Source organism: Mauremys mutica, chromosome 23 (assembly GCF_020497125.1).
Source record: "Mauremys mutica isolate MM-2020 ecotype Southern chromosome 23, ASM2049712v1, whole genome shotgun sequence".
NCBI lineage: Eukaryota > Metazoa > Chordata > Testudines > Geoemydidae > Mauremys > Mauremys mutica.
Window position 1 is genome coordinate 7,221,316 of NC_059094.1, and position 27,360 is coordinate 7,248,675.

Genomic DNA, 27,360 nt, shown 5'->3' on the forward strand with positions numbered 1-27,360 from the left:
CAGGCAAGGCGTATTAGTTTCTTTGTTTTCTCAACTTGTGAATTTTACCTTTGCTAGAGGGAAGTTTATCCCTGTTTTGTTGTATCTTTGAAACTAAGGCTAGAGGGGGTTCCTCTGGGCTCTTTGAATCTGATTACCCTGTAAAGTTATTTTCCATCCTGATTTTACAGAAATAATTTTTACTTTTTAATAAAATCCTTCTTTTAAGAACCTGATTGATTTTTCCATTGTCCAAAGACCCAGGGGTTTGGGTCTTTGATCACTTTGTAACCAATTGGCCTCCCCAGGAAAGGGGGTGTAAGGGTTTGGGGGGATATTTTGGGGGAAGAGGAACTCCAAGTGGTCCTTTCCCTGTTTCTTGTTAAATCACTTGGTGATGGCAGCGTACCAGGTTTTAACCTAAGCTGGTATAAATAAGCTTGGGGGGGTTTCATGCGGGTCCCCACATCTGTACCCTAGAGTTCAGAATGGGGAAGGAACCCTGACGGGGGGTAGGGCTGCCCGCTCCGGCAGATCAAAGCAAGTTCAATATAACACGGTAAGATTTTTTGGCTCCTGAGGACAGCGTTATATCGGGGTAGAGGTGTATTTCAATATCCCTGATGAAGCTAGTGCACATCCACCTCTCCTTGAGTCAGCCTTATTGGGTCAGTTGAGATCAATGCAGGGCTGCATGCACTGACTTTATAGACAAGTGTGTTTTTAATATAAAGACTTTAGAGCTATGCAGCAAACTGCACTTCTCTTTTTCTTAGACACTGCACTAGCTTGATGCTGTTAGTTTGCATTGTGTTTCTGTTGAATGTGAGGGAGAGAATACTGACATATCTAAACAATAGTAAAAAAAAAAAAAAGAAAAGAAAGTAATGCTTGGGATATGTGTGAGGAAAAGAAGGAACATTCAGATTGTAATTTCCTGATTTTTTTTTTTTTGAACGTCATCTGCAGGAAATGCAAACAAGTGTTAATGATCTCGCACACTGAGACTGGCAAGTTCACAGAGAGAAGGATGAGTAAGAGAGAGACCCTCTTTCTTCTGTTGGGAAAGAAGGCATTGAATGCCTCTTCCTCCTTCTTGCCTCTATTCCTGTTCCCCTCTATATGGATTTTATAGCAATCTATATCAGCACTGTGTGTTAATTCATTTGAGGAGTTTTCTGAAGCCTGTATACAAACCAAGACATTGTAATGAGATTACGAGAGAGTTTAATGTCTTGTCGTAAGTTGTCAAACAACAAAACCTGACAATACATAGTTTTTGAATTCATAAAATGCATTGCTGATTCATTGGGGTAGAGGTGCAGGATATTTTAAAAACACACTTCTCTTTTATAGTGTAACCTTCCCCATCTTCAAAACCCACATACTGCAACCAGTGGCACTCCCCCTTATCCCACCCTCCCATGAACAAAATTATCGTCTTCAACACTTTCCCTTTGGTCACCTACCTGTGGAAAGAGTGAGCCTTGCACTCTGTCCGAAAGCTAGAGATTTGGGTTCTTTGGTTAGTGGGAGTGATCATCATTGTGGAGAGCCATCTTCTGAGAGCACAATGGCACCTTCCCCCTCCACACTTAAGTACCATGATGATGGGCACCTTAAAAATAAGAAGTGTGGCTAGTTTGTAAAGCGTGTTGTGCTCCCCTCACTAAGGTGCTATGTAGATTGCAACCTCTTCAGGGCAGGTGATATCTAACTATGTTTGTAAAATAGTAAATTTGCAATGCCATGTATGAGTTTTTAAACAATGATAAAGATACGATAAAAGGACGGAGCATCTATTTGTGGGATTTTCCGTGGAGTTCTCGCGCTGCTGCTATAGTCTCTCTAATGGCATCACCATCTTGTGTCACAGTATGAGCCTACTTGCTTAATATCTAAATCAGCCAGTTACTTAATTGGTCCAGTTTATAATCGCGTATCAAAGGGAATCCTTACCTCACCGTGCCCTTTAAGTGTGGAATTATACTTCATTTTAGTGTTTCTAATTGCTCCATATTGCCATTTTAAAAACTAAGTTAAAATAAATGCATTTGCCCCTTAACAGTGCCCAACTATCAGTGTTAGCCTAATTGTGCAATCACCTTTGATTCTCTGAAAGAATAAATAGAAGTGTAAGTTATGTTTTTCAGCAAGTTGGCTGGCTCCCGTGCTCAAATCGTTTTTAATTTAAATCTTTAAATATGATCAGTTCACAGATTTGCTTCTTATCTGCTGAACTTTCCTACTTCAGGACTGATCAGAAATAGATGATTTTCCTTTATGAGAATTCATTATCACAACTAAGCACTTACATGAAAAAATTCTTATGGTCGAAGCCTATTTCTTAATTTTACACCTTGCTAATCGCTGTGCCTGTTGCCAAGCCATTTTTAAGTTTGGGTAGAGCAGCTCTTGATAGCTTGGAGGCTGGAGGATTTGTTTAACATCGTCCATCAAACTGTTAAATGCTGTATTCTAATGATTTTACACGTGTTGAACAAAAACAGATATTGTGATCTCCATGTGAAGGCAGGACTGTTCTTCAGTGTTCTGATGTTTTGGTGTGCTCCATTAATACTAGGCAGCTTTGTGCAGATAACCACTGCAAAGGCAGAGATAAGGTTGTTTGAGTGATAGTGAAAATGCTTGTATCAGAATTTTGTACAGGCCTAGTTTGTGGCTCACTTCAGAATTATAAAAAATAAAAACAACCCCACTTTGGGATGGGAAGTTCGTCAAGAAAAGGTGGATTGATTTTAAACTGTCAATTTTAAGCAACTTTTCTGTTTGTACTTCAATTATTTTCTAAACAAATTGCATTCTCATTTGTAGATGTAACCATTAAAACATGTTGATTTACAGCTAAATAGTACCTTTACACTAGACTCGGTATATCTTTTTAATGCCTAGGAGGGAACACTATAAGTATATACGTTTTATTTTAAGCAAATATATAGCTTAATATTTTTAGACTCTTACTAACTGTGCTTCTTTAGTATGTTAGAAAATGGTGAGAACTTAGCCAATCAGCTCAGATAGGGAGAAGCTATAAAATAGGAGCATGAGATAGGTAATAATTGGAGATATACCAATCTCCTAGAACTGGAAGGGACCTCGAAAGGTCATCGAGTCCAGCCCCCTGCCTTCACTAGCAGAACCAATTTTTGCCCCAGATCTCCAAGTGGCCTCCTCAAGGATTGAACTCACAACCCTGGGTTTAGCAGGCCAATGCTCAAACCACTGAGCTATCCCTCCCCCCTTGATCACCCAGGTGGGCTCAGTGGAGGATCTTAATGAGGTCCATGATGGTGTCTCCTGGAGCAGGCCAGATCCAAGTCTGTGATGATACTCTTGCACCCAGTAGGACAGCCCTTGGCCCCCCCACAGGATCAAGTCCTTAATACAGTATATGACCTATTTTGCGCTATTTATAAAGCTTGACCTCAGAAATTGTTTTTCCCCCCTGATTCTTTTTCTGTTTCTTGAAAAACAGTCTATAATTAATTTTTTGATACAGGCTCATGGATTCAGCATATTTATTTTTTATTTACATGTTGTAAGAGATTATAATTTTAGGCCTTAACAGATTTTGTATTAAATTCAGATGTCATTCTGAAACGGTTTATTTTTTAAAAGAAAAAAACCATTATAATTTAAATGGTAAAAATGAAATTAAATAATGAGATTAAACTAGCTAGGGACATAAAGAGTAAAAAGAGAACCTTTTACAGATAAATTAGAAGCAAGAGGAAGATCAAGGACAGGGTAGGCCCATTACTCAGTGTGTCAACAATGTAATACTGTCTCCCTTCCCCTTCCCCCCCACCCCCCCAAAAAAAAGGGCAAAAAAAAAGAAAAAGCGAACACAATTCTGGGCTGTATTAAAGGAGTGTTGTAAGCAAGACACGAGAAGTAATTCTTCCGTGCTGCTCAGCACTGATAGGGCCTCAACTGAAGTTTTGCATGCAGTTCTGGGAACCACACCTTGGGAAGGATGTGGACAAATTGGAGAAAGTTCAGAGAAGAGCAACGAAAATTATTTAAGATCTACAAAAGATACCTAGGAGGAAGGATTGAAAAAATGGTGTGTTGTTTAGATTGGAGAAGAGATGGCCAAGTGTGGACATAAACTTCAGTCAAGTACCTAAAAGGTTTTTATAAAGAGGAGGGCGATAAATTGTTCTCCTTATCCACTAAAGACAGAATAGGAAGTAATGGGCTTAAATTGCAGCAAGGGAGATTTAGTTTAGACATTAGGAAAAACTTGTCCAGGGCAGTTGTAGAGTCTCCGTTGTTGGAGATTTTTAAGAACAGGCTTGACAAATACCTCTTAGGAATGGTCCAGATCAGGGGTTCTCAACCCTTGTATTTCTGAGGCTCCCCCCAACATGGTATAAAATCTCTAGGGCCCACCTGTGCCACCACAACTGTTTTTCAGCCCCACCACGGCTTCAGCCCCACCGCCACAGGGGCTCAAGCTTTGGCTTTCTGCCCTGGGCCCTAGCCAGTCAAATGCCTGCCCTGTGTGGTGGCTTCCTTGAAACCTGCTCGCAGCAACAGCTGGTCTAGATAATACTTAGTTTTGCCTCAGAGCAGGGAACTGGACTAGATGACTTATCAAAGTCCTTTCCAGGCCTACATTTCTATGATTCTGTGACTAAAGATCACTTGCTGTGGTGTTTCAGAACCTGTTGTTTAGGACTCCATAGGGGTATTCCCCTACTCCTAACCTTTAACTGGACAGGCATACCAATGTGTTTATATGCAATTGTATTTATATGAAAAATTAAACTCATAATGAGTCAGTGTGTAAAAATCCCCCCCTCTACTTGTTTCATTGCATGGTTTTGCTGTAATTGGGATTTGTAAGTTGTTTGCCAAATATATTAAATTTGATTTAAAAAAAAAAGACTAGAGGTTTACATTAATCCACAGTGTTGAAAAGATCAATTGAAAGTTCAAAATATCAAACATTAAAATTAAGAATCTAATTTTCTATCCTAAATCTAATTTATATTCCATTAGAAAGACAAAATGACATTAACCTCTTAAAAATTTGACACAGGCTGAACCTGGCCATTTACAATACTTATCTCTGGGTGAAAAAGTCAACTGTTGATGCTACAATCCCATTTGTTCTGGAGGATGAGAATGTTTTTAGGAGTATTGGTATTTAAAGTGACCTGAAAAATTATATGAATCCAACAACTATCTGGCAATTTTCTTAAACACAAGGTGCTTCTCTGTGGACTCTTAAGTCAGTATTTTAAACTGATTATTTTTTAAAGCAGATTTTGCTGAAGGTGTAAATAGAGAATTTGCTGAACCAAACACTACATTTTATGTAACCTCCATGGTGGAAAAAATCTGGTAACTGGAAGCTCCTGACGGGTGTTCATTTTCATTGTAAACCAACAAAGAGTATTTTATTGAAAGCGCATAACCTGGTGAGTCTTCTTTGTCCCTTAGTTCATGCGTGTGCACGTGCACACTCTGCCTCCTTTCATTTCCTTTGGCCTTACAGGGGATGTGGTTTATTCAGAACACTCCATCATATTACATTTACAGGTATCATCCTATTAAATGAGTGGCTCATTGCAGCTGAATTTTAATTTGGCAGCTCTGTTTCACTTCATCTGAGAAATTCCGATTCTCAGAGTGCCTGGGTAAATAGTCTTTTTCTGGCCTGGAAATTCTGATGAGTTGAGATGGTGGTGGAAGCGGAAGGAGAGAGACAGCTGATAAATTCCTTCAGCTCTGTGGCTAGCAGATACTTAATGACTATTTTAACACACAACAATAGTGGAAGGCTTGGAAAATCTTGCCCTGTCTGTAAATGCTTCACCTCCCTAACATTAGCTGTGCTGGAATGACTACTGTTTGTGCACAGAGAAATTGGTGAAGCAGCTGCCAGTTGTGTGTGTGTGTGTGGGGGGGGGGGGGTAACAGAGCACACCTTCTTGTTTCTGTGCCTGTTGCCTAATTATGTTTAGATTGTGAGCTCTTGGGGCTGGGGACTTCTGTATTTTTTTAAAGATGTGTACATTACGTATCATTATAGGGGATCCGTGTTAGGTGCCTCAGGGCACTACTGCAATACAAACAATATTCCAGAGATTAGTCTATTACAAACCCCTTGAGACATTTAGTTCCCAGTAAGAGAGCCATTCAGTCTCCATAAAGACATATTTTAAAAATGGATAAAGAACCGTTTTGCTTCTAGGTTGCTATAGTGATCATAAGTTGCTACCATCCTGCTTCTTGTGGTCTGTCTGAAATGACTTAGGCTCAGTCCAGTTCCGGAGGACAAATGATCCATTTAACAAAAGCCACCTCCACAAATGATCCGGTTGCTTGACTCTCTTAGCAGAAAGATGATTGATTGCATGGGCCATGGAGATTGAACCGTCTCCTCCTCCCTAGAGTTGATGTCTCCGGATTAGTTTTGGAGCATGTTGGAGGGCAGTATGGGGTATGCGTGTATTTTTGCTTCTTGTTCCTCACCTGTAGTGTAATAAATAAGACTAGTCTTTAAGGCTGTCAAACCAGCACCTTTATGAGACCTAGATTCACCCACAAATTTGTGTTTTTTTTTAAAAAAAGTTTGATATTGTCCCCCTAATACTTTTCTTGGATAGACATTTCCCTTGCTGCTTACTAACTGTAATAGTCACTGGTTGTATTAGGGGTTAAACCAGAGTATAAAGGACCAGAAATGGAAAACTAGGATATTTTCTTCCCATGGAGCTAAGGGTGCAAACAGAGTAAGGTGTGTCTGCCCTCTACAGTTGCATTGTATTTAAAGGAAGGAGATGGAAAAAGGAGGCTAGTGCCACCAAATAGAATCCTAATGTAGAGATCATTAAATTTTTGGGAAGGGGGAATGCCTTGCATCTGAAAATGGAAGAGAAGAAATTGGAAGATTCAAAGGAGACTATTAAATGGATAAATGGTCTTGGCCAGACAATAGCATGCAAGATGGAAACCCTATTGAAGTGAGTGGGGTGTCATTCATTGAACTGATGGAGAATTCAATTAAAAGTATGGTTCTTGAGAACTGGGACTTTCAAACTTCTGGTGCAGAAAGCTAATATCTGATAGTGTTATACCATTTTGGTTTTGAATCTAGGAAAGGAAATCATCCTCAGCTTGTGCTAAAAGGAGCCTTTCAGAGTCTGACTTCATAGTACATACAGTACTACAAAGCATTTCAAATGTATCTTTATTTTACTATTGATAGAGATAGAAAACTTGTTTTAAAGAGTAGTACAGATACTGCAGGGTTTTTAATATCTAATAATGACTGAAGTGGTGTTTCAGGAACTGTGGGATGTAGTCTGTTATGCTTACACGTGTAAAGGTGTGTGCATGCTTATCTTGTTCTTACAAATTCAGAAGCATGACTTCATACAGAACTGTATTTGTTTGTGGCAAGACAATGGCAAAAAGGAAGACTTCGACTGCATGATGAGGTAGAAGGAGAAGCTGGGCTGTGGCAGAACTTACCAAAGTGCATGCCTTCAGTAAAAGAGGAAATACAATACTATTGAGTAGTCTCAGCTTCCTAGATTTATCTATATTTATATCCCATTCGGGTGCCATTCTGATACATGGCCTTTCATTACACAAGATAGAGAAACTGAGGTTTTGTCTGGGCTCCTGTGTGGTAGACTAATCGTCCTGTAGGAGGGCTGGGACCCAGAGAACTGCATGCCATCTGGCATTGCCACCAATTGGTGCACATCATCATATAACTGGACACTTCATATTTTGGACCTTGAGGCTCCTTGCAGGTTAGTTCATGACCATTACTGGCCATGATCTCTCTCTCTTTTTAAATATATCCTCTGATTTGCGTGTGAGATCTATTTCATGTGTTTTTCACCTCCAGCATCATAGGGCTTCAGTTTCCTCCCCTCCCGCACCACCTCTTCGGAGCGTTTGTTCAGTGGTAGTGGTAGGTGGGAAGTGAATCGGGTACAATAATTCCTGCTGCCCCCTGAGTTTTCCCCATTTAAGTCTATAGATTGAGACTTGTGGTTATAAACAGCAGTGCTGCTAATTTTCTGTGTGTTCATTAGTTTATTTAAATTTGTTCTGTGCAGGCTTTCCCCAGTAAAGGGTTCGGTTTTGTTTGGCCAGTGCCCTTCTATCTGTTTTCTTACTTAAGGAATTATTCTTTTGTGGTTGCAGATTCTGTAATGGTCTCTTTCATTCAGTTACTTCTCAGTGTAGCTTCTAGAATAGGCTTGCCATGGCACCAGGACAGTGGTGGTGTTTGGTGTTAGATATTCCACAGCATCATTGATTGTTGATTATGTATCTGACTATAACCTACCTTTTTTATCGTTTGTAACTTTAAGTGATGCAGTAGAGGGAATTCTGCTTTTCATAGGTGAGGTATCAGTTTTATTATAGTACCAGTTTTGCTGTCCTTTGCACAACCTATTACTCTTGATATCCAAATCCATGTACCTTCAGGTATCCTTTGTCGCGGAGAGGTTGTTTTACAGTGTGTATCGGAATCAGACAAGACTTCAGGTTAAAAATACATACTAAACAAAAGTTGTGTATCTGCTTCCCCCCCCCCCACCCATAGATTTAAAAGCTGCTTATGCATATTTAAGCCTGCTTCATCACATGTATCTCTTCGTCTTGGAGTGAATATTGGCTCTGTTATCCTGTAACACCCTGAGTTAACACAAACCTTCTGCTAAATTATATAGACTTGAGCTGCTCAGCATTTCTAATATATGGGACACTTTGACTAGTCCTGCTAAGATTTTGATTCATACTGTGCGGTAATCTAAATGAGAGTGTTTGTTAATCATCCAGCTCCTTCCATTCTGTCCAGAATTCAGCAGATAAGCTTATTTATTGTCCTCCTTGCTATGAATGTGCTACTCTTTCTCTCTCTGAATTACACCACTCCCATTGAAACCGAGTATTTAATTTAAAGATTGTACTGTTACTGTCTAAGGCACTTAAGCAGCACTTGAAATTCCTCTTGCCATATGTAGTTGCCATAAAGCAGATGTTTGCTGTATGAACTGCTATTTTAAAAAAGCATCTGTTATGCCAGGTATATGTTTGTGAAGTTTGTCCTTTTTGCTGTTACTCCACTATTCTGGAATTGATTTAAACTGAGGGTGGTTTTCTGTCCTGCCGCCCCTGAATGAAAAGAAAAGTTAAGCACTTTTTCAGAATAACATGAGCTGTGCAGAAGCAGTGGCTTAGAACTGTTCACTCTCATCACTGTGTACAAATATTCTCCAAAGCATTAAGGTACCCTTAACTCACATGGAATGCACTGGGAGTTGAGGGTGCTGGGCACCTTATGGGATTAGACCCACAATATTTGCATGCGAGAGATGGAAATTCCCAGTCTCCCACATTGGAGTGAAGATTCTATAGGTAACTATATATACAATTCAGATGCAATTCTGATTCATTAAAACAGGCTCTTCTGATGAGAACATATCTTTCCTACTAAGATTTGTTACCAATGGCTCTCATGCATAGAAATTTGTGAATGCTGATGGTGTGTGTGTGTGTGTGTGTGTTAGGCATAAAGGGCTGATGCATATAGAATCTCTCCTATTTTTCTGAGTTACTTTATGCTTCCACAGGGTGTCACAATCGCTTCATTGCTTTCACCTTGGGAAAGAAGCACTCTGATTGTAAAGTGTCTGTCAGCTTGTTTTAACATGACTGATTTTTTGTTCCACAAGGAAAATCTTTATTGTTTACACTTGCACTTTTATGCTCACATTAAACACGTTTGTTCTTTTTTATTTGCAGCAGCTGTTGCCAGGTAAAAAGTTTTGGGAAACTGATGATTCAAGCAAAGATGGACCAAAAGGGATATTTTTGGGAGATCAGTGGAGAGACAGTGCTTGGGGAACATCAGGTAACTTCCTTAGCAAGCTGGCTAATTCTGAATTTCACAGCTACCAAATATGTCAAAAACCTGGTTGTTTCAGATTATATCTATTCATACCAGTCCTGTGTAAAACTGGAGTTAACAAAAAGCCGAAGAAATCACAAAAGGATCGGTAGAAATAGCAATTGGCACTCAGATATTTAGTCTTCTAAATCATACATGTTGTGTACATGTATAATATAGGTGGAACAGTTGCAGTTATTATGGCTGCCTAACAATCAATTATACATTCTTTATTTTCATATGTTTGTAACTTTTAACAAACTTTTAATGTTTGGGCTGAAAGTTTCCATGCCACAAGCTCTAGGATAAAGTTTTCAAAAGTGCCTAAGACCAGGTCTGCACTACAGTTTTAGGTTGATATAAGGCAGCTTATGTCAACCTCTAATTCTGTAAGCGTCAGTGCTACAGCATTGCTCCCACTGATGTAAGTTTCCCCCACTACACCCACCTAATCACTCCACCTGCAGGAGAGGTGTAGCGCTCTAGGTTGATGTAGTTAGACTGATACAGTGTCTGTATAGACGCTGTTACTTACATCACCTGTCAGCTCTGCACTGAGCTGAGAGCCTGGCACTCAGCCCCCAACACTGCCCCTCTTAAGTTGGTGCAAGTGTTCCTGGTGAGGACATGCACCACTGGCAGAAGGAGGATAGTGTGGATGTGAAAAACCGCAGTAATTACTGCGGTGGCTGTAAGTCGACCTAACATAGGTCGACTTAATTGTGTAGTGTAGACAAGGCCTAAGTCACTTTTGAAAATAGGATGTAGGCTGCAACATCCAATCGACTTTTAATGAAACTTAGGCGCTGAAGTAATTTAAGCATTCGTGCAGATTTTACCCCTAGTCTTACCTCTTTCACTGGCTACTGTTAATCTTCCTGTCTACGCCTCAGTCATTCTTTCTTCATACCCCTACCAAGAAGGCAGGCAAGTAGTAGTTGTCCTTTTTCCTCTCCCTTGTAGAGATGAGATAACTGAGGATCTGAGAGGTTGCGCATGGTCATTTCTTGCAGAGCTGGGTCCAAAACCTGGGAGGGAATTAATCAGTTGGGAGGCAGGGAGTATGAGATCATGTAATTAGGCTGTATCAATTCATGCACCCAAAGAGGCAAAATTAAGATTGCACGGACCAGCTTAGTTCTGGCATTTCTAACTTGAGTGCTGGACTTTGCAGCCTTAATGATCTTTCATTTGATTATCTTTTTTATGGAGATATGAAAAAGATATTGGGAAAACTGTTTTTAGAAATGTTCCCTTTTCAGCTTCTGTCAGTGATTGGGGCTGTCAAGCAGTGCAAGGCGCTAAGCACCCCCAAATCCTTTAGAAGCCAATGGTGGTTGAAGGTCCTGAGTACTTTCAGGATCAGGTCCCTGAGGAGTGGATGTTTTTCTGTGATATTTCCTAGCCATGGCTTCATTTAATGCAGATTAAGACAGTTTCCCCACAACAGGAGCAATCAGAAAATTTCAGGCTTTCTGTTTAAAACAAAACAAAACAAAAAAACCCACAACCTGCTCTTCGTCAAAGATGTTTTCAGTGATAGGAGGAAAGCCAGTCTCTTCCATCCTTGTGGACATCGTCTAACTGTCAAAATGGCAGCTGCTTTGTTTGTAAATTCTCTTTATAATTAAGACACTCTACAAAGCCTTTCTAGTGACTTACTCATCTTTGTAATTGGATGGGAAGCCCCTTTGGGCAGGGTCTGTTTCTGTCCTGTGTTTATACAGTGCCTGTCACAATGGGGCCATGGTCTATGGCTAGGGCCATGGCACGGTAAGGTAGTACTACTACTAATGAACCTTAAATGTATGTGTCTGGGTTTGTTGTAGATCATTCTGTTTCCCAACCAATAATGGTTCAGAGAAGACCTGGTCAAGGCTTTCATGTGAATAGTGATGTCAACTCGGTGCTGTCGCCACGGTCAGAGAGCGGAGGACTTGGAGTTAGCATGGTAGAATATGTGTTGAGCTCATCTCCTGGGGATTCCTGTCTCAGAAAAGGAGGATTTGTAAGTGTGCCTGATTCTGAAATTTGGGTTTCCATGATTTTTTTTTTCCCCCTCCATTTGTTGCTGTTTTTTACTTCCTTCCTAAAGACAGATATTCTACCTCTTGTGGGTGTTATGGTTGTATACACCACCATGTAAAAAAGGGTAAACCACCATCTTAGTATTTGTTCATGCTTAAGTGACGGGATGTAGGAGAAGGAAATACAACTGGAATGAGGTGGCCAGCAGTCTCTGATCCTGTTGGTGAACACACCTGCCATCTTGAGACACTAGACCCCTGGCTGGAAATACGATGTGCAAAAATACTTGGCTAAATGCTGGTGTTCTTGAATACTCTTTAAAGCATGCTTTGCTATGAGCTTGTTCTCAGTTTTCAAAAGTGTTGCAAAAATCATTGCACATTAACAAATGGCACATTACATAGTGGGAATTTACTCAAGGACTGTTCTCTTTTCTGTGACCAGTGTGCTGCTCCTCACTATGTGCTTCTGGCAAAGAAGGGAGCAGAGCAGCCAGCTCATACTACCTGTTAACTAGCCCCTCTCTCGCTTGTATGGAGGGAGATGGGTATAATCAAGTCCCATCCCACTGCAGTGGGATGAAATCTTACACCCTCAAACTGCCAAGAGGGGTTAGCTCTAAAACTCCCAAACATCTACTAGCTGGGTTGATATAGGAGGGGTATGGTGGAGCACAGATGCCTCATCTAGCATATAAGGTGTTGTACTCACTCCTTCTACTAGTTGTTCTGAGTTTCCCATCAGAACATAACTTCTGCACCCTTCTGGAGAGCCTCATTCCATAGAATCATAGGACTGGAAGGGACCTTCAGAGGTGGGTCTTAGTCCTGTTGTGAATGCAGAGGACTGGACTAGTATTATCTAGACCATGCCTGACAGGCATTCGAAGGTTTTTGAAAGCAGCTTACACAATGACGGAGATTTCACATCCTCTCTAGGCCAGGGGTTGGCAACCTTTGAGAAGTGGTAAGCCAAGTCTTCAGTAATTTAAGGCTTAGTGTGCCAGTAATAAATTTTACAGGGGTCCCCTGACAGAACCCCAGACTGGCAGCGGGCTGAGCGGGGCCGGCGGCAGGGATCCCGGCTTGCAGGGGCCAGCGGACGGAACCCCAGACCTGCAGCGGGATGAGCGGCTCATCTCGCTGCCGGTCTGGGGTTCTGTCTGCCACCCACGCTGCCGGTCTGGGGTTCTGTCTGCCAGCCGGGGTCCCGGCCACCAGCTCTGCTCACCCCGCGGCTGGCCTGGGGTTCTGTCTATCCAGTCCGGCTGCGGGATGTGCGGGGCCGGTGGCCAGGATCCCAGGCCAGCGACAGACGGAACCCCAGACCAGTAGCGTGCTGAGCGGGGCCGGCAGCCAGAACCCCAGACCAGCGGCGGGCTGAGTGGCTCAGCACGCTGCCAGCCGGGGGTTCCGTCCATTCAGGCTGGCGGCGGGCTGAGTGGGACCCCGGCTGGCAGAAGTGTGCCAGTAAAAATCAGCTCGCACGCTGCAGGTTGCCAACCCCTGCTCTAGGCAATGTATTCCAGTGCTTAACCATCCTGACAGGAAGATTTTCCTCATGTCCAACCTAAACTTCCCTTGCTTCAAGTAAAGCCTGTTGTTTCTTATCCTATCCTCAGTGGTTAACTAGAACAATTTTTCTCCCTCCTTCTTGTAACAACCTTTTATGTACTTGAAAACTGTCACATGTCCCCCCTCACTCTTCCCTTCTCCAGACTAAACAAGCCCATTTTTTTCAATCTACCCTCATAGGTCGTTTTTGTTGCTCTTTTCTGGACTTTCTCCAATTTGTCCCCATCTTTCCTGAAATATGGCTCCCAGAATGGGACACACTACCCCAGTTGAGTCTGTATCAGCGCAGAGTAGAGCGGAATAATTACTTCTTCTGTCGTGCTTACAACACTCCTGCTAATACATCCCAGAATGATGTTTGCCTTTTTTGCACCAGTGTTGCACTGTTGACGCTCATTTAGCTTGTGATCCATTATGATCCCCAGATCCCTTTCCACAGTGCTCCTTCCTAGGCAGTCATTTCCCATTTTGTATGTGTGCAACTGATTGTTCCTTCCTAAGTGGAGTACTTTGCATTTCTTTATTGAAATTTATCCTATTTACTTCAGATCATTTCTCCAGTTTGTCCAGTTTATTTTGAATTTTAATCCTATCCTTCAAAGCACTTGTGACCCCCTCCCAGCTTGGTATCAAACGCAAACTTTATAAGTTTGTTTTTTGTCAGCACCTAATTAGTAGGTGCCTGGTAAATTTGTTGAGCCCTGGCAGTTAATAAGAAAGAAGTAGGGCTTGGATGCTGATAAGTGTTTAGAAATCTGAAAAATTTAAAGGAAGCGGGGAAACTGTTAACTAATCTAATGTTGGAGAATAGACTAAATGGTGGTTTATGATGAAAACAGAGCAGTTTTTTTATACATGTCCTTATAATTCCAAATTCAGAGGGATAGCCGTGTTAGTCTGGATCTGTAAAAGCAGCAAAGAATCCTTTGGCACCTTATAGATTAACAGACGTTTTGCAGCATGAGCTTTCGTGGGTGAATACCCACTTCTTCAGATGCAAGACATCTGAAGAAGTGGGTATTCACCCACGAAAGCTCATGCTGCAAAACGTCTGTTAGTCTATAAGGTGCCACAGGATTCTTTGCTGCTTTTACAATTCCAAATTCATAACTGCTACACCATAGTAAATTACATTCTATCTTTAAAGGAAAACTGCCCCAATATGATCGAAAGATAAGGTGGTCGAGGTAATAAGAACATAAGAGTGGCCACACTGGGTCAGACCAAAGGTCCATCTAGCCCAGTATCCTGTCTTCTGACAGTGGCCAGTGCCAGGTGCCCCAAAGGGGATGAACAGAACAGGTAATCATCAAGTGATTCATCCCATTGCCCATTCCCAGCTTCTGGCAAACAGAGGCTATGGACACCATCCCTGCCCATCCTGGTTAATAGCCATTGATGGACCTATCCCTCCATGAACTTATCTAGTTCTTTTTTTAACCCTGTTATAGTCTTGGCCTTCGCAACATCCTCTGGCAAAGAGTCCCACAGGTTGATTGTGCGTTGTGTGAAGAAATACTTCCTTTTGTTTGTTTTAAACCTGCTGCCTATTAATTTCATTTGCTAACCCTATGTTCTTGTGTTATGTGTTATCTGCTTTCTCCACACCAGTCATGATTTTATAGACCTCAATCATATCACCCCTTAGCTGTCTCTTTTCCAAGCTGAAAAGTCCCAGTCTTATTAATCTCTTCTCATATGGCAGCCGTTCCATACTCCTCATCATTTTTGTTGCCCTTTTTCTGAACCTTTTCCAATTCCAAGATACCTTTTTTTGGAATGCGGCAACCAGATCTGCACGCACTATATTCAAGATGTCGGTGTACCATGGATTTATATAGAGGCAATACAATATTTTCTGTCTTATTATCTATCCCTTTCTTAAGGATTCTCAACATTCTGTTCACTTTTTTGACTGCCGCTGCACATTGAATGGATGTTTTCAGAGAACTATCCACTGTGACTCCAAGATCTTTCTTGAGTGGTAACAGCTACTTTAGACCCCCATCATTTTATATGTATAGTTGGGATTATGTTTTCCAATGTGCATTACTTTGCATTTATCAACATTGAGTTTCATTTGCTGTTTTGTTGTCTCTTCACCCAGTTTTGAGCGCTCCCTTTGTAGCTCTGCATTCTGCCTGGGACTTAACTATTTTGAGTAGTTTTATATCATCTGCAAATTTTGCCACCTCACTGTTTACCCCTTTTTCTGCAATTCCACATTTTTCTGCAGTTTCACATTTGAGTTCCTTCAGAACTCTTGGGTGGATACCATCTCGTCCTGGTGACTTATTACTGTTTAGTTTATCAGTTTGTTTCAAATGTCCTCTAATGACACCTCAATCTGGGAAAGTGACTCAGATTTATCACCTAAAAAAAATGGCTCAGGTTTGGGAATCTCCCTCACATCCTCAGCCGTGAAGACGGATGCAAATATCCTTTATTGGACCAACTTCTGTTAGTGAGCACTTGTCTCTTTCACCAACAGAAGTTTGTCCAATAAAGGACATTACTCACCCACTTTCTCTCTGATATCCCGGCACTGACACTGCTACAAAAACACTGCATATGCCAGTAAACTCAATGCACCATTATTAATGTGCAGAATAACTATCTATTATTGCCATATTTAAACTGTGAAATGAAGTTGAGAATGAGGCTCAGTCCTGAAACCGATAGGCTTGTTTGACGGTCCTGTTTGGGTGAGTAAAGGTTGGAGGGTTGGGCCCAATTTATATCCATAACTGAACTGGCATTTCCTAGTTTACCGGTGATGCTAATTAGTAAAAATGCTGTTTTACTGAATGGTGGCATCAGAAGAACTTTACTTTCTAAACACAAAATGTCTAGTTCAAATATGAAACAAGGTTCTCCCAATAGATAATCTGTAGTAAGGCAGAATGGAAACTTACTATAGTTTTCGTAGCGTTTAGGCACTACTGGCGTCACGCATGAACTACTTTTCCCTCATTTGTAGCAGTAGACTGTCAATGAATGCAGCTTTCTTTAGTGGAAAATATTTTGTCTGTGTGCTGCTTGAAGACATCGCTCCCTTCCCCCCACACAAACATGTGAAACTGAAGTATGGTCCATTGCAAACACACAAGCACGAGACAGTGTTCAGAGTGGTAGCCGTGTTAGTTTGTATCAGCAAAAACAACGAGGAATCCTTGTGGCATATTAGAGACTAACAAATTTATTTAAGCATAAGCTTTCATGGGCTAAAACCCACATACATCTGATGAAGTGGGTTTTAGCCCACGAAAGCTTGTGCCTAAATAAATTTATAAGCATCAGCGTAATTTTACTTATGTCGGTAGTCCCATTGGGCAAAATTTTCAAAAGCATGCATCCCATTTTTCAAAAGTGACTTTAGGTTCTTAAAAGTCCAAGTCTTATTGAAAGTCAGTGTGACTTAAACTGCTAAATGCCTAAAGTCAGTTTTGAAAATAGAATGTGAAGGCTCTTGAAAATGTTACCCATTAAAGTAAATGTTTAAAGTGTTAACAGAATCAGGCACTGACTTACTACATAGAGGAAACTGTTAAATTGATTGTATATAATCTTGTAAAATACACAGAGTAGACTTGAAAAGAAAAAAATATTGATTCCCTAACTGCTTGCAGTTATGATAATGTTAAATGTTACCTATTATTGTTACAAGTAAAAATGACTTTTTAAGATGACAAGTCCCTTTAACTTCGCAATTTATTAAGGTAAAAATCCCCAGGGAGAAAAGTAAACTTGATCTCAAAATGAATACATTGAAATGTTATATTTTTTCCAGGGTCCAAGGGATGCAGAGAATGATGAAAATGATAAAAGTGATAAGAAAAATAAGGGCACATTTGATGGAGATAAATTAGGAGATCTAAAGGAGGAGGGAGATGTGATGGATAAGACCAATGGTTTGCCTGTACAAAATGGGATTGATGCAGATGTCAAAGATTTCAGGTATAAGTTTTGTTACCTGTGAATTAGTTTGTGTTGCATTTAATTTTGTTGGAAATCCTGCAAGAGCGCCGTCTTTTGTTCTGTCTGTACAGCACCTAGCACAATGGAGTCCCGATCCAATAATAAGTCCTTTGGTGGCAGTGCCAAAAAGACTCGAGAGAGAGCGATGACAGGTCATCTTAGGCACCTTTTCATGGCATCTTCAGCACAGACGTTAGAGATGGAGAACACCTATTAGTTTAGTCTGTCCATTGGCCTGTGCAGGACTGGTTCCATACCATATATTTGTTTTTAAATATTTCATGCAATGGCATGAAAAGTCAACTATTTTCCTGGTGAGACTGTCCCTAGATATTGTCCTTGCTTGTGGGCCATAGTCTAACTTTTTTAATATTATATTTGTTGTTCTGAAATCAGAATCTCCTGGAATCAGGACTGTTAAACTGTGTGCTTGCTGCTGGATTGTTGCTGTATAATCACCTACTTACTATGCTATGTTCTCTGTCAAAAACAATGGAAACGGCTATAGAATAAAATAAAAAATTAGGTGCTGTGAGAAATGCATCCATTTTAACAATTGATCATATACCATTGGCCTTAAGAGTACTATGAACCATTCCACATTTCAATCCAGTCCTTGCATAATGCAGTTTGAATATTATGAGAGGAGCTTTAGGAACGTTTTAAGGGGTGATTTGTAGAGCAACAGCATTAACTTGTTGGAATAATTACCTAGCAGCTCTGCAAAGATGACACCTTTTGAACAAAATTCTCATTCTATCAGTTTTTAGAACTGTTGTCATGACTGGCTTGTCCTGACCCAGAAACCAACCATAGGAAGAGAAATAAGAGATAGTTGGACTTCAGAAGGGAGAACAACTGAAATTGTTTACGTTGACACCAAAATAACCTTTTTTTTTTTTTTTTTAATGAAGTGTTCAGGAAGGAGGGTCCATTGAAGTAAATCAGGTGGTGGATTAGGGATCTCCTTTTCTTGGATTCCTTATAACTACAAATGCAAGTCACAAAGTGAGCAAAATGAGGAGAAGCTTACTTGTAGGTGTCACGGAGTCCGGGGGTGATGCTCTGGAACTGCTCCCTACAAAGCCAGTCAGGACTCTGGTGAAGTCTCCTCTCTGTGAGCAGACTGTCTTCAGGGCAAGCAGCTCACATGGCTTCCACCTTCCTGGGTCTGACCTTGGAGCATTCAGCATCCTCTGCCCCTCTGTGCGCTTCCCACAGCGAGTCCATCCAGGCGGAGTCCTGGGGAAACCGGAGGGTCCTTGCACCCCCACTTCGCAGTCAGACATGACTCTTAGTCAACCAGTAAAACAGAGGTTGATTAGATGACAGGAACAAAGTCTAAAACAGAGCTTGTAGGTACAGAGAACAGGACCCCTCAGCCAGGTCCATTTGGGGGGACAGTGAGCCAGACAACCAAGTCTGCTGCTCACTCCACGGCCCCAGCCAGCCCCAAACTGACTCACCCTCCCGCCCCTCCTCCTCTTTTTTGTCCCTTTCCTGGGCCAGGAGGTCACCTGATTCCTTTGTTCTCCAATACTGAGGCCATTAGTTGCCAGGAGACAGTGTCAGCCATTTATGCACACTGTTGTTGCACACTGGCCCTTTGCTCTGCAACAATCACACCCCCTTATCCCACCACCTAGCGATTTAAGAAATGCATATGGGAAACTGAGGAACCCGTACAGTATTCAGAGGAAACATTAAGAACAGTCTCACTTTGTCACAGTAGGTCAAATGTTTATGAATTATAAATTGAATATCAGCATCAGTATTTTAAAACAGGAGTGGAATTGCATACACATTTCACAGAAAATTGCTTTTTATAAATGGGGCAGGGGAACACTTCAGATTATAACAGTGGGCCTTTCATGAACCCACTTCTATACAGGTGTTAGCAAATGTGTCCGCTGATTGGATCTGCCAGGAGACTACCACCTCGTTGTCTATTCTAATAGTGTGGGGAGTCTCCAATTCCCATGTAGATCTCTGTCTTTGAGTGGAGATGTGTCATCACAGGAGAGCAGCCTTGTCCAAAAGATTTTCAACCAGTCACAGCTCCTTTTGCCTTTTTTTGCTACCCAGTGAATTATTACAAACCTTTTCCAAATCTGATTTGATCAGCATCCAGCTAAAGTAGTTACAGTTTGAGAGGTTCTATAGATCCTATTTCCAGTTCTCCTGGTCAGTAGTTCAGTTCTGTGGTGTACAGCACCTATTTATAAAATAGCCTTGTGGTGTTAATAGCTCAGATAATCTAAAAACTGATAATTGAGTAGGCCAGGGTCTGTGTTATGCTTAGGTGGCATAGCACATGAGGATTTATACCTCCAGGATTCTAGTTTGGTCTGGGGTTTGGCACGACTTTGGAACTGCTCTATTTTATGCACCCTGTAGCATCTCTCTGTAGAGCTGTTTGGCAGCCCAGAATAGTCAGATTTCACAGTGCTCCTGCGCAGCCCTCATAAGAACATAAGAACGGCCGTACCGGGTCAGACCAAAGGTCCATCTAGCCCAGTATCTGTCTATCAACATTGGCCAATGCCAGGTGCCCCAGAGGGAGTGAACCTAACAGGCAATGATCAAGTGATCTCTCTCCTGCCATCCATCTCCATCCTCTGACGAACAGAGGCTAGGGACACCATTTTTACCCATCCTATCTAATAGCCATTTATGGACTTAGCCACCATGAATTTATCCAGTCCCCTTTTAAACATTGTTATAGTCCCAGCCTTCACAACCTCCTCAGGTAAGGAGTTCCACAAGTTGACTGTGTGACCCTCAAAGAACATGACAAGGCCATTTGGCCAGGCCTGCACCTGATGGTGTCCTGGTGGGCTGCTTATGTTGCTTTGGCACTCTAAAGGAACCAAATTGGAGCCCAGAATCAAAGCCAACATTTGCTTTTGTTTTTCGCTCTATATGCAGTTGTCTTTTTGCATTATGCTGAAAATAGAATGGCCAGTTTCACTTCTTTGCAGAATTGTAATATTTGTTGTGTTTGAGATCCTAATCTGAAGGAAGATTTTTGTTTTTATTATTGTGGAGGGTGAGAGAAAAGGGCTTCCTGTAGAAATGATAGGAAATGGTAGAGACAAATGTCTGTAATATTATACAGGCTTTGAACAACTATTTTCTCTTTTTCACTTCCCCATTTCTAAGTCTTGATTAAACTTGATTAAACTCAGTGTCAGGGTTCATTAAATTTACATTCTAAATTCTCATAATGTGACAAATTAGTTGCTTGGTAAAGAGGTCTCAGGGTTTGTTTCCCAAATGTGGCCTATTTAAAGTGACCTGGAGTTTAAATGTGGGGATGGTTTTACATTTTTTTCTGTTGCTGACAATTGTTTATAGGCTGTGCAGTAAGCGCAATTAGTTAACAGATATCATTCATTAAATTATATGATTAACATGTACCAAGATACTTAGCTATCAAATGGTTCTATATAAAATTATTAAAATACAACCATGCTAATTTCAATTCTGTTTGAAATGCATGCTGTTTGCCAAATGCAAAAATGACAGCATTGTTAGGAGAAAAGGGTAAGCATCTAGGAAAGCGTCCGAAACACTGGAGAATTTTTTTTTTAAAATGGCTTAATTCATTGCAGTCAGATGTCTTCATTTGTACAGATCTTTAGATAAAATAAATATTAATATGACCTCATTGGTTTCACTATCTGTAGGAGAGAAACCGTTTCAGAAGAAATACACCTCTACTCCGATGTAACGTGACCCAATATAACACCGGTTCGCATATAGCACGGTAATCCCCGGGCTCCGGCTGCTGTGGGGAGCCCTGGGCCCTTTAAATCACCGTCAGAGGCCTGCCACCACTACCCCGGGGCTCTGGCAGCGAGGCTCGGGTGGCGATTACGGCCGGAGCCCCAGGCTCTTTAAATCACCGCTGGAGCCCTGCCGCCGCTACCTTGATATAACGGGGTTTCACCTATGACGCAGTGGGGATTTTTGGCTCCTGAGGACCACGTTATATCAGGGTAGAGGTGTATGTTGGTAGCATACTTGGATTGTATGCTTAACTTGACCACATCTAGCTGTTTCTTTCTAGAGCATTTGAGTTGAACAGTATCTGCCTGTAATTCTGGTTGGCACCAGGGTTGGCTGTCAGTGATGCTAAATGATATGACGTTAACATTGCCAATAAGGTGTTGCCAGTTTATCTTTTTGAGCAGATACGTTTTAGTGACACGTAACTTTTTCTTTTTGTGTAGCCGTACACCTGGTAACTGCCAGAACTCTGCTAATGAAGTGGATCTCCTGGGTCCAAACCAGAACGGATCCGAGGGTTTAGCCCAGCTGACTAGCACTAATGGTGCCAAGCCTGTGGAGGATTTCTCCAACATGGAATCCCAGAGCGTTCCCCTGGACCCCATGGAACATGTAGGCATGGAGCCGCTTCAGTTTGATTACTCCGGCACTCAAGTACCTGTGGACTCCGCAGCTGCAACTGTGGGACTCTTTGACTACAATTCTCAACCACAGGTAAACTATTCCCACAGATATTGCACCTCTTTCCTTCCCTAACCCTTCCAGTAGTTGCATCTAACTCGCTGGTTTGAGTTGCCCCAGAGGTATCTTGTTACTTGATTGGAGGTGCTGGCTCACTTGGCCTAACAGGAACATTGTTCAATAATGAGAGAGGTGATCTGTACAGGACTCTGCTAAAGTGAGCCAGGTGCAGGAGACTTGTCTGATCAGTGGCAAACAGAAAATGGCAAAATAACACGTCCATGTAGCATTAAGCACATTTAATAGTAGTAGTTATAAAGCTGCATTGAGTTAAAATAGAAACCTACATGTTTGTTTTATTAGAGAAGGAAACAAGCTGCTGCTGAATTATTGTGGCTTCATACAATTGAAATTTGAAAAAGCTGCTTTCAAATAACACACCAACAAAGGCAAAAAAGCTGACTAAAGTCTTCGGGTACATTTGTCCCTAGATGTTGCAACACTGGTTGGGGACCTCTGCGATTCCAAATCACTATAGGGTAATTGAAGAAAAGTGTGTCAGCAAGAACTATGTTGCTTTTGCTTGATCACGGATTAAGACAGAACGAGATCAGGATCCAGTGTAATTTTGGGGGATCTCCCCCGTTACTTTTTTACCTCAGCCCGAAAGAGTTCCTTCACCTTCCCTCCTACCCAGGCAGCCCAGTGCTTCCTGGACAGACTAGTCCTTGATCTACATTCTGGTCCCTTTTGAACGCTAGGCCTAGATTCAAGGATCCACTCTAAATCTGCTCCTGTTTCATGCTGGTTTGTGTAACAACTGTAAACTTTTGTTCCTTTTCTTTTGTTGGTATTAAAGCCCTCAAAAAAAGTTACAGCTTAAAACAAAAAAGTTGTCATGGCTGGTTGAAGTGCATGTGTCTAGTCGTCCATTCATAAAGCATGTGTTGGTATGCCTAGTAGACAGTGAAAGGTTGTACTTCTTGGTAGCCCGTATGCTGTATAGTCTAGTAGCCCCTAATGTGATCTTGATATTTGAAGTTTATACAAGATGTTTTTAGGGTTCACAAGTAAATTGGTATTAGTAAAACATATATTTAGTTTATAATTTTAATAACTTGAAAATGACCAAACCAATTTTATTTGTAAATGTTGTATTAATCTCTTGGGTAAAAGCTTTGATGCAAAGGATCACCTCAGAACACTTTTTTATAATGAAACTGACACACTTGAAAACCAGTGTTTGTAGTGGAAATATTCTCACAGTCCTAACTGTGGGCCTGCATTGGAGCTTATTAAGATTGTTTTTTAAGGTATGGTTATGATCAGAGAGGTTACTGCAGAAATTTGACATCTGCTTAATTAGTGTTATACTCTCCTTCAATGTCTTGCATATAAAATCAAGTCAAATCAAGTTTTATTTTTTCTGCAATCCTGCAAGCTCTGTTATGTGAAAATCTGGTATCTGTTTCTGTTTTGTACCTAATCACTGACAATGAAATTCTGGAAGCAGAGCTTCACTGGAGAGCTTGTTACTGCATGAAGCAAATGATAGTAGTTTTCTTTTCTGTGGCTAGATTAGATCTGCATAGATGGCAGTAAGGTTTTTTTTTTTTTTTTTTTTTTAAATGTAAACTAAGTAGATAACACCTACCTGAAGCAGATTTGCCAGTACAGAGAGCCTTTTTCCGAAGGTATGCACTTTAATTATTTCACCACTCAACTCTTTACCTCTCTTGCCATCACACCTTGACACACACACTACAGTTCTATACTGCCTTTTTAAACTACTTGGATTTCACTGGAACACGAGGATGCACAAGCAAGCTAGACAACAGGTAGTATATGTCCATTCAACATATCTGGTGCACTCAACTCGACTACTCAGATCAAGGTAATGATATTGTGAATAACCAGATCAGAAACTTTCTGATGGGAACTAGGACTTTGATATTTCAACCTTATTTTTTTGTTTTGTTAGCAGCCTAATCTGTTTACTTACACCTGTAGTAACCTTATATTATACTATTTGAAAAAAATACACTATATTAATGTAGGGCTTTCATTATTGTGGCTCTTAACTCCGAATTGTAACTTTCCACCTCTTAACATATGTCAGTATAAAATGCAATATCCTTGGCTCAGAAGAACAGAGGAGGATTTACTTAATGTCTCCAGCAGCTAGTGTTTCCAGGGGTCTGTTCAAAAATAGTTTCTGGTGCTATTGTCTGCCAATTACACATTGTACTTTGGAGTAGAATTGGAAGCTGTACCAGATGGTGCTTATGATTGTGTTTTGACCTGTAGTAAAATCTGGCTTAAATTTAACTGTTTCCCAAAGGAACTCTATCTTGATCAACAGGACCTCATTTGTGTAGCACCTTTTATAGGGCATTGGAAAAGATGCCATATACTTTGAATGGATTACAAATCAGTGCGGCTAAAAGCAATATTAAGAAGGAAAAGTCTTAACCGTGCATAATCTGATTAGAAATGTCAGATGTTTATATTGCAAAAGAAACTGGATTACATAAATCTGAACTTTATAACATTGACATAATATAAGCTTGTGATGCCCCAGTTTTTTGCAAGTTTTTCTCCTATGACCTCTTGATGAGGAGTTCTATGACACTAGCTTTATGTGTAGGTGAAACTCTGAGAGTTTTAGGATTTAAAACAGTATCTCAAACATATCCACAAACCTTGTTCAGACATGTCTTCGCCATGAGCTGTATCCTACTATTTGAATGTGACTTATATTAGGCTAAAATGTTATGTGCTTAAATATTTTTGTACCTGTAGTACTATTTCTTAGATTCTCACTGTTTTAATTGAAAAGGTAAAAATGAATCTTTTGTGCAAGGGGAAGGATACCCAAATGAATATCAGTGTCAGAGCCAAAAACAGCAGTAGATCAAGAGTATAAAAATACAAGTTAATTTAGAGTCAAGACTTGGTTATAATAAGCTTTTTGTTTGGGTTTTTCTCTTTGATCTTCTGTACCAATCCAGGTGTCTGGAGGTTCCTCACTGCCAACAGATGGAGACAGTGCATTGAGACTTTATTAATATCTTCTGAATATATGGGGTTTGCTGGCTCGCAGAGCTCAGTTGTTTTTGTCTCAGCAGATGGAGTATCAGCTGGCTAAGAGAGACCTTAATAAAGCAGAGAATAGCGCAGGCCTTGGACGCCTACAGGAATTTCTAGTCACACAGCAGCAAGGAGCAGCCTCTGTAGCACTTTGTGGGGGACCACAAACTGCAGTTAGGATAGAAACATCCTTCCTCAAGATATCCACAATGAGTGGAGTGAAGAGCCTGTGACCTATGCAGAACTGGGCGGATTCTCTCCTCCAAAGACTGTTCGTATTGCCTTCACCAGGGACTGCTAAAGAGCCTTAATCCGCTTTCTTTAGGCGCGTCTTCTGGTGTCCCAGCTGCTCCAAGACCTCAAGCCCATCACCCCCATCCCTTCCAGAGTCTGCAGTTGGACTCTCTTAGGTAGCTGTTGCCATCCCTGCCTCCCCTAGTTGGACCCCTCTTGGAACATTGCCTCTAGATCTGAAGCCCAGAGTGGTGGTTGCTACTGCTCCTGTCTTTCCTACTTTTGCTTCCATAAACACTCACACATAGTGACAATAGAAATATGTATATATAGCTACCTGAAAATGTCTTCTCTCTAATTAATAAGATCCGTAGAGCCAGTACCATGCATATTTCCACCTGCTTGCAGTTCAGTGGCAGGATCAGAAGACTCTGCCTTCTGAAGTTTCCTCCAATTGAGAACTTCCACAGCCAGGATAATTCAAATCTATATTCTTAAATTACAGACTGTATTAAATGAAATTTGAGGAAAAAACAATTTCTCCAGAGAATGGTAAATTTTGCATAATGACGACAAACCCCAAATCCTTATTTCCATCTCTATTTGAGATCATCAGTTTGTCTCCTGGATGGGCTGGATCTGTGGACTTTATTAGCCAACAAAAGGAAGTTTTCAGGTAAGCATGGATACATTTTCCTTTTCTTTGCACTGAGGTCCACAGATCTATTAAAATGAGATTTTCATAGCAGCGTGCCTCTGGGTGAAAAGCATGATCATTCTTTAAATATGGACATCCAAAACAAGATACTTTATAAATAATCTATCTCCTCCATCTTTCCCTGCGCACTAAGGCATGTAGAAGACTTCTGCCAAAAAGAGAGGAAATTGCATGGCTAAGATTGGATGACCAGTAAGCAGAACTTGGTGAACTTAAATATTGATGGCCACGTGGCTCTGTTGCCAGTCTCAGTACAGGAGATGTGGCTTCTCTGCCTTGTGATTGTCACTGTTGCTAAGGACTAGAATTGGATGCTTAACTGAAGTGGGAATATTTCTTGAATTTATTTAAGGAGTGATTTGCTATGCCAGTTGAGGACTATCTGTCTGAATTAAAGTATAATACTGGGTCTCATTAGAGAAAGCTTGTAACTTCAAATAAAAAAAACCTCATGTGACTAGAGATAGTAGTCTTACTCTAATGGATAGGAAGTACAACCCCGCCTACAGGGGATCTGTCTAGGTAGTGCTGTAAGGAGCAGAAAGTGTTTCCAAGGTGGTGTTCTCTGAAATAAAGGTGATGCCCTAAGGAAGCATTTAATGTTGGGATTTGTCCAGGAAAAGGAAGTTTGTACATGCTGAGAACATTATACTACAGAGATTTGATCTTTATGCTTGGACACTCTTATTCACCCACAGTGAAACCCTCCCGGAGGATATCCAGGCTGTTTCTTTGGTTTAACCTGGCAGTTAAAGTATGGACTTTTCCCACCCAGTGGAATAAGTTATTTTTGTTGACTTCTCTTTTGGGGTCCGTGCCAGCAATAATCACTTCATCCAAGTATTCATTTTAAACTTGTCTGGTCCTAGGTGGAGGATTGGCTTTACAGTAACAGACCTCTCTGAGAGATCATAGAATCTCAGGGTTGGAAGGGACCTCAGGAGGTCATCTAGTCCAGCCCCCTGCTCAAAGCAGGACCAATGCCCAACTAAATCATCCCAGCCAGGGCTTTGTCAAGCCTGACCTTAAAAACCTCTGAGGAAGGAGATTCCACCACCTCCCTAGGGAACCCATTCCAGTGCTTCACCACCCTCCTAGTGAAAAAGTTTTTCCTAATATCCAACCTAAACCTCCTGCACTGCAACTTGAGACCATTATTCCTTGTTCTGTCATCTGGTACCATTGAGAACAGTCTAGATCCATCCTCTTTGCAACCCCCTTATAGGTAGTTGAAAGCAGCTATCAAATCCCCCCTCATTCTTCTCTTCTGCAGACTAAACAATCCCAGTTCCCTCAGCCTCTCCTCATAAGTCATGTGCTCCAGCCCCCTATTCATT

General features: G+C 41.1%; 1 protein-coding gene across 10 annotated transcripts in view; it reads left to right on the plus strand.

Annotated features, from left to right (window-relative positions):
• Positions 1 to 27,360, plus strand: part of PUM1 (pumilio RNA binding family member 1) — a 125,603-nt gene that overhangs the window by 38,195 nt on the left and 60,048 nt on the right. For 8 of the 10 annotated variants that reach the window (XM_044997702.1, XM_044997701.1, XM_044997705.1 and 5 more), the window contains 4 exons: positions 9,784 to 9,892; positions 11,758 to 11,936; positions 17,321 to 17,487; positions 21,744 to 22,014. In XM_044997702.1, coding sequence (XP_044853637.1) covers positions 9,784 to 9,892; positions 11,758 to 11,936; positions 17,321 to 17,487; positions 21,744 to 22,014 — 726 coding nt within the window. The remainder of the gene's footprint in view (positions 1 to 9,783; positions 9,893 to 11,757; positions 11,937 to 17,320; positions 17,488 to 21,743; positions 22,015 to 27,360) is intronic. The other 2 variants (XM_044997711.1, XM_044997703.1) reach the window with 1 other exon arrangement.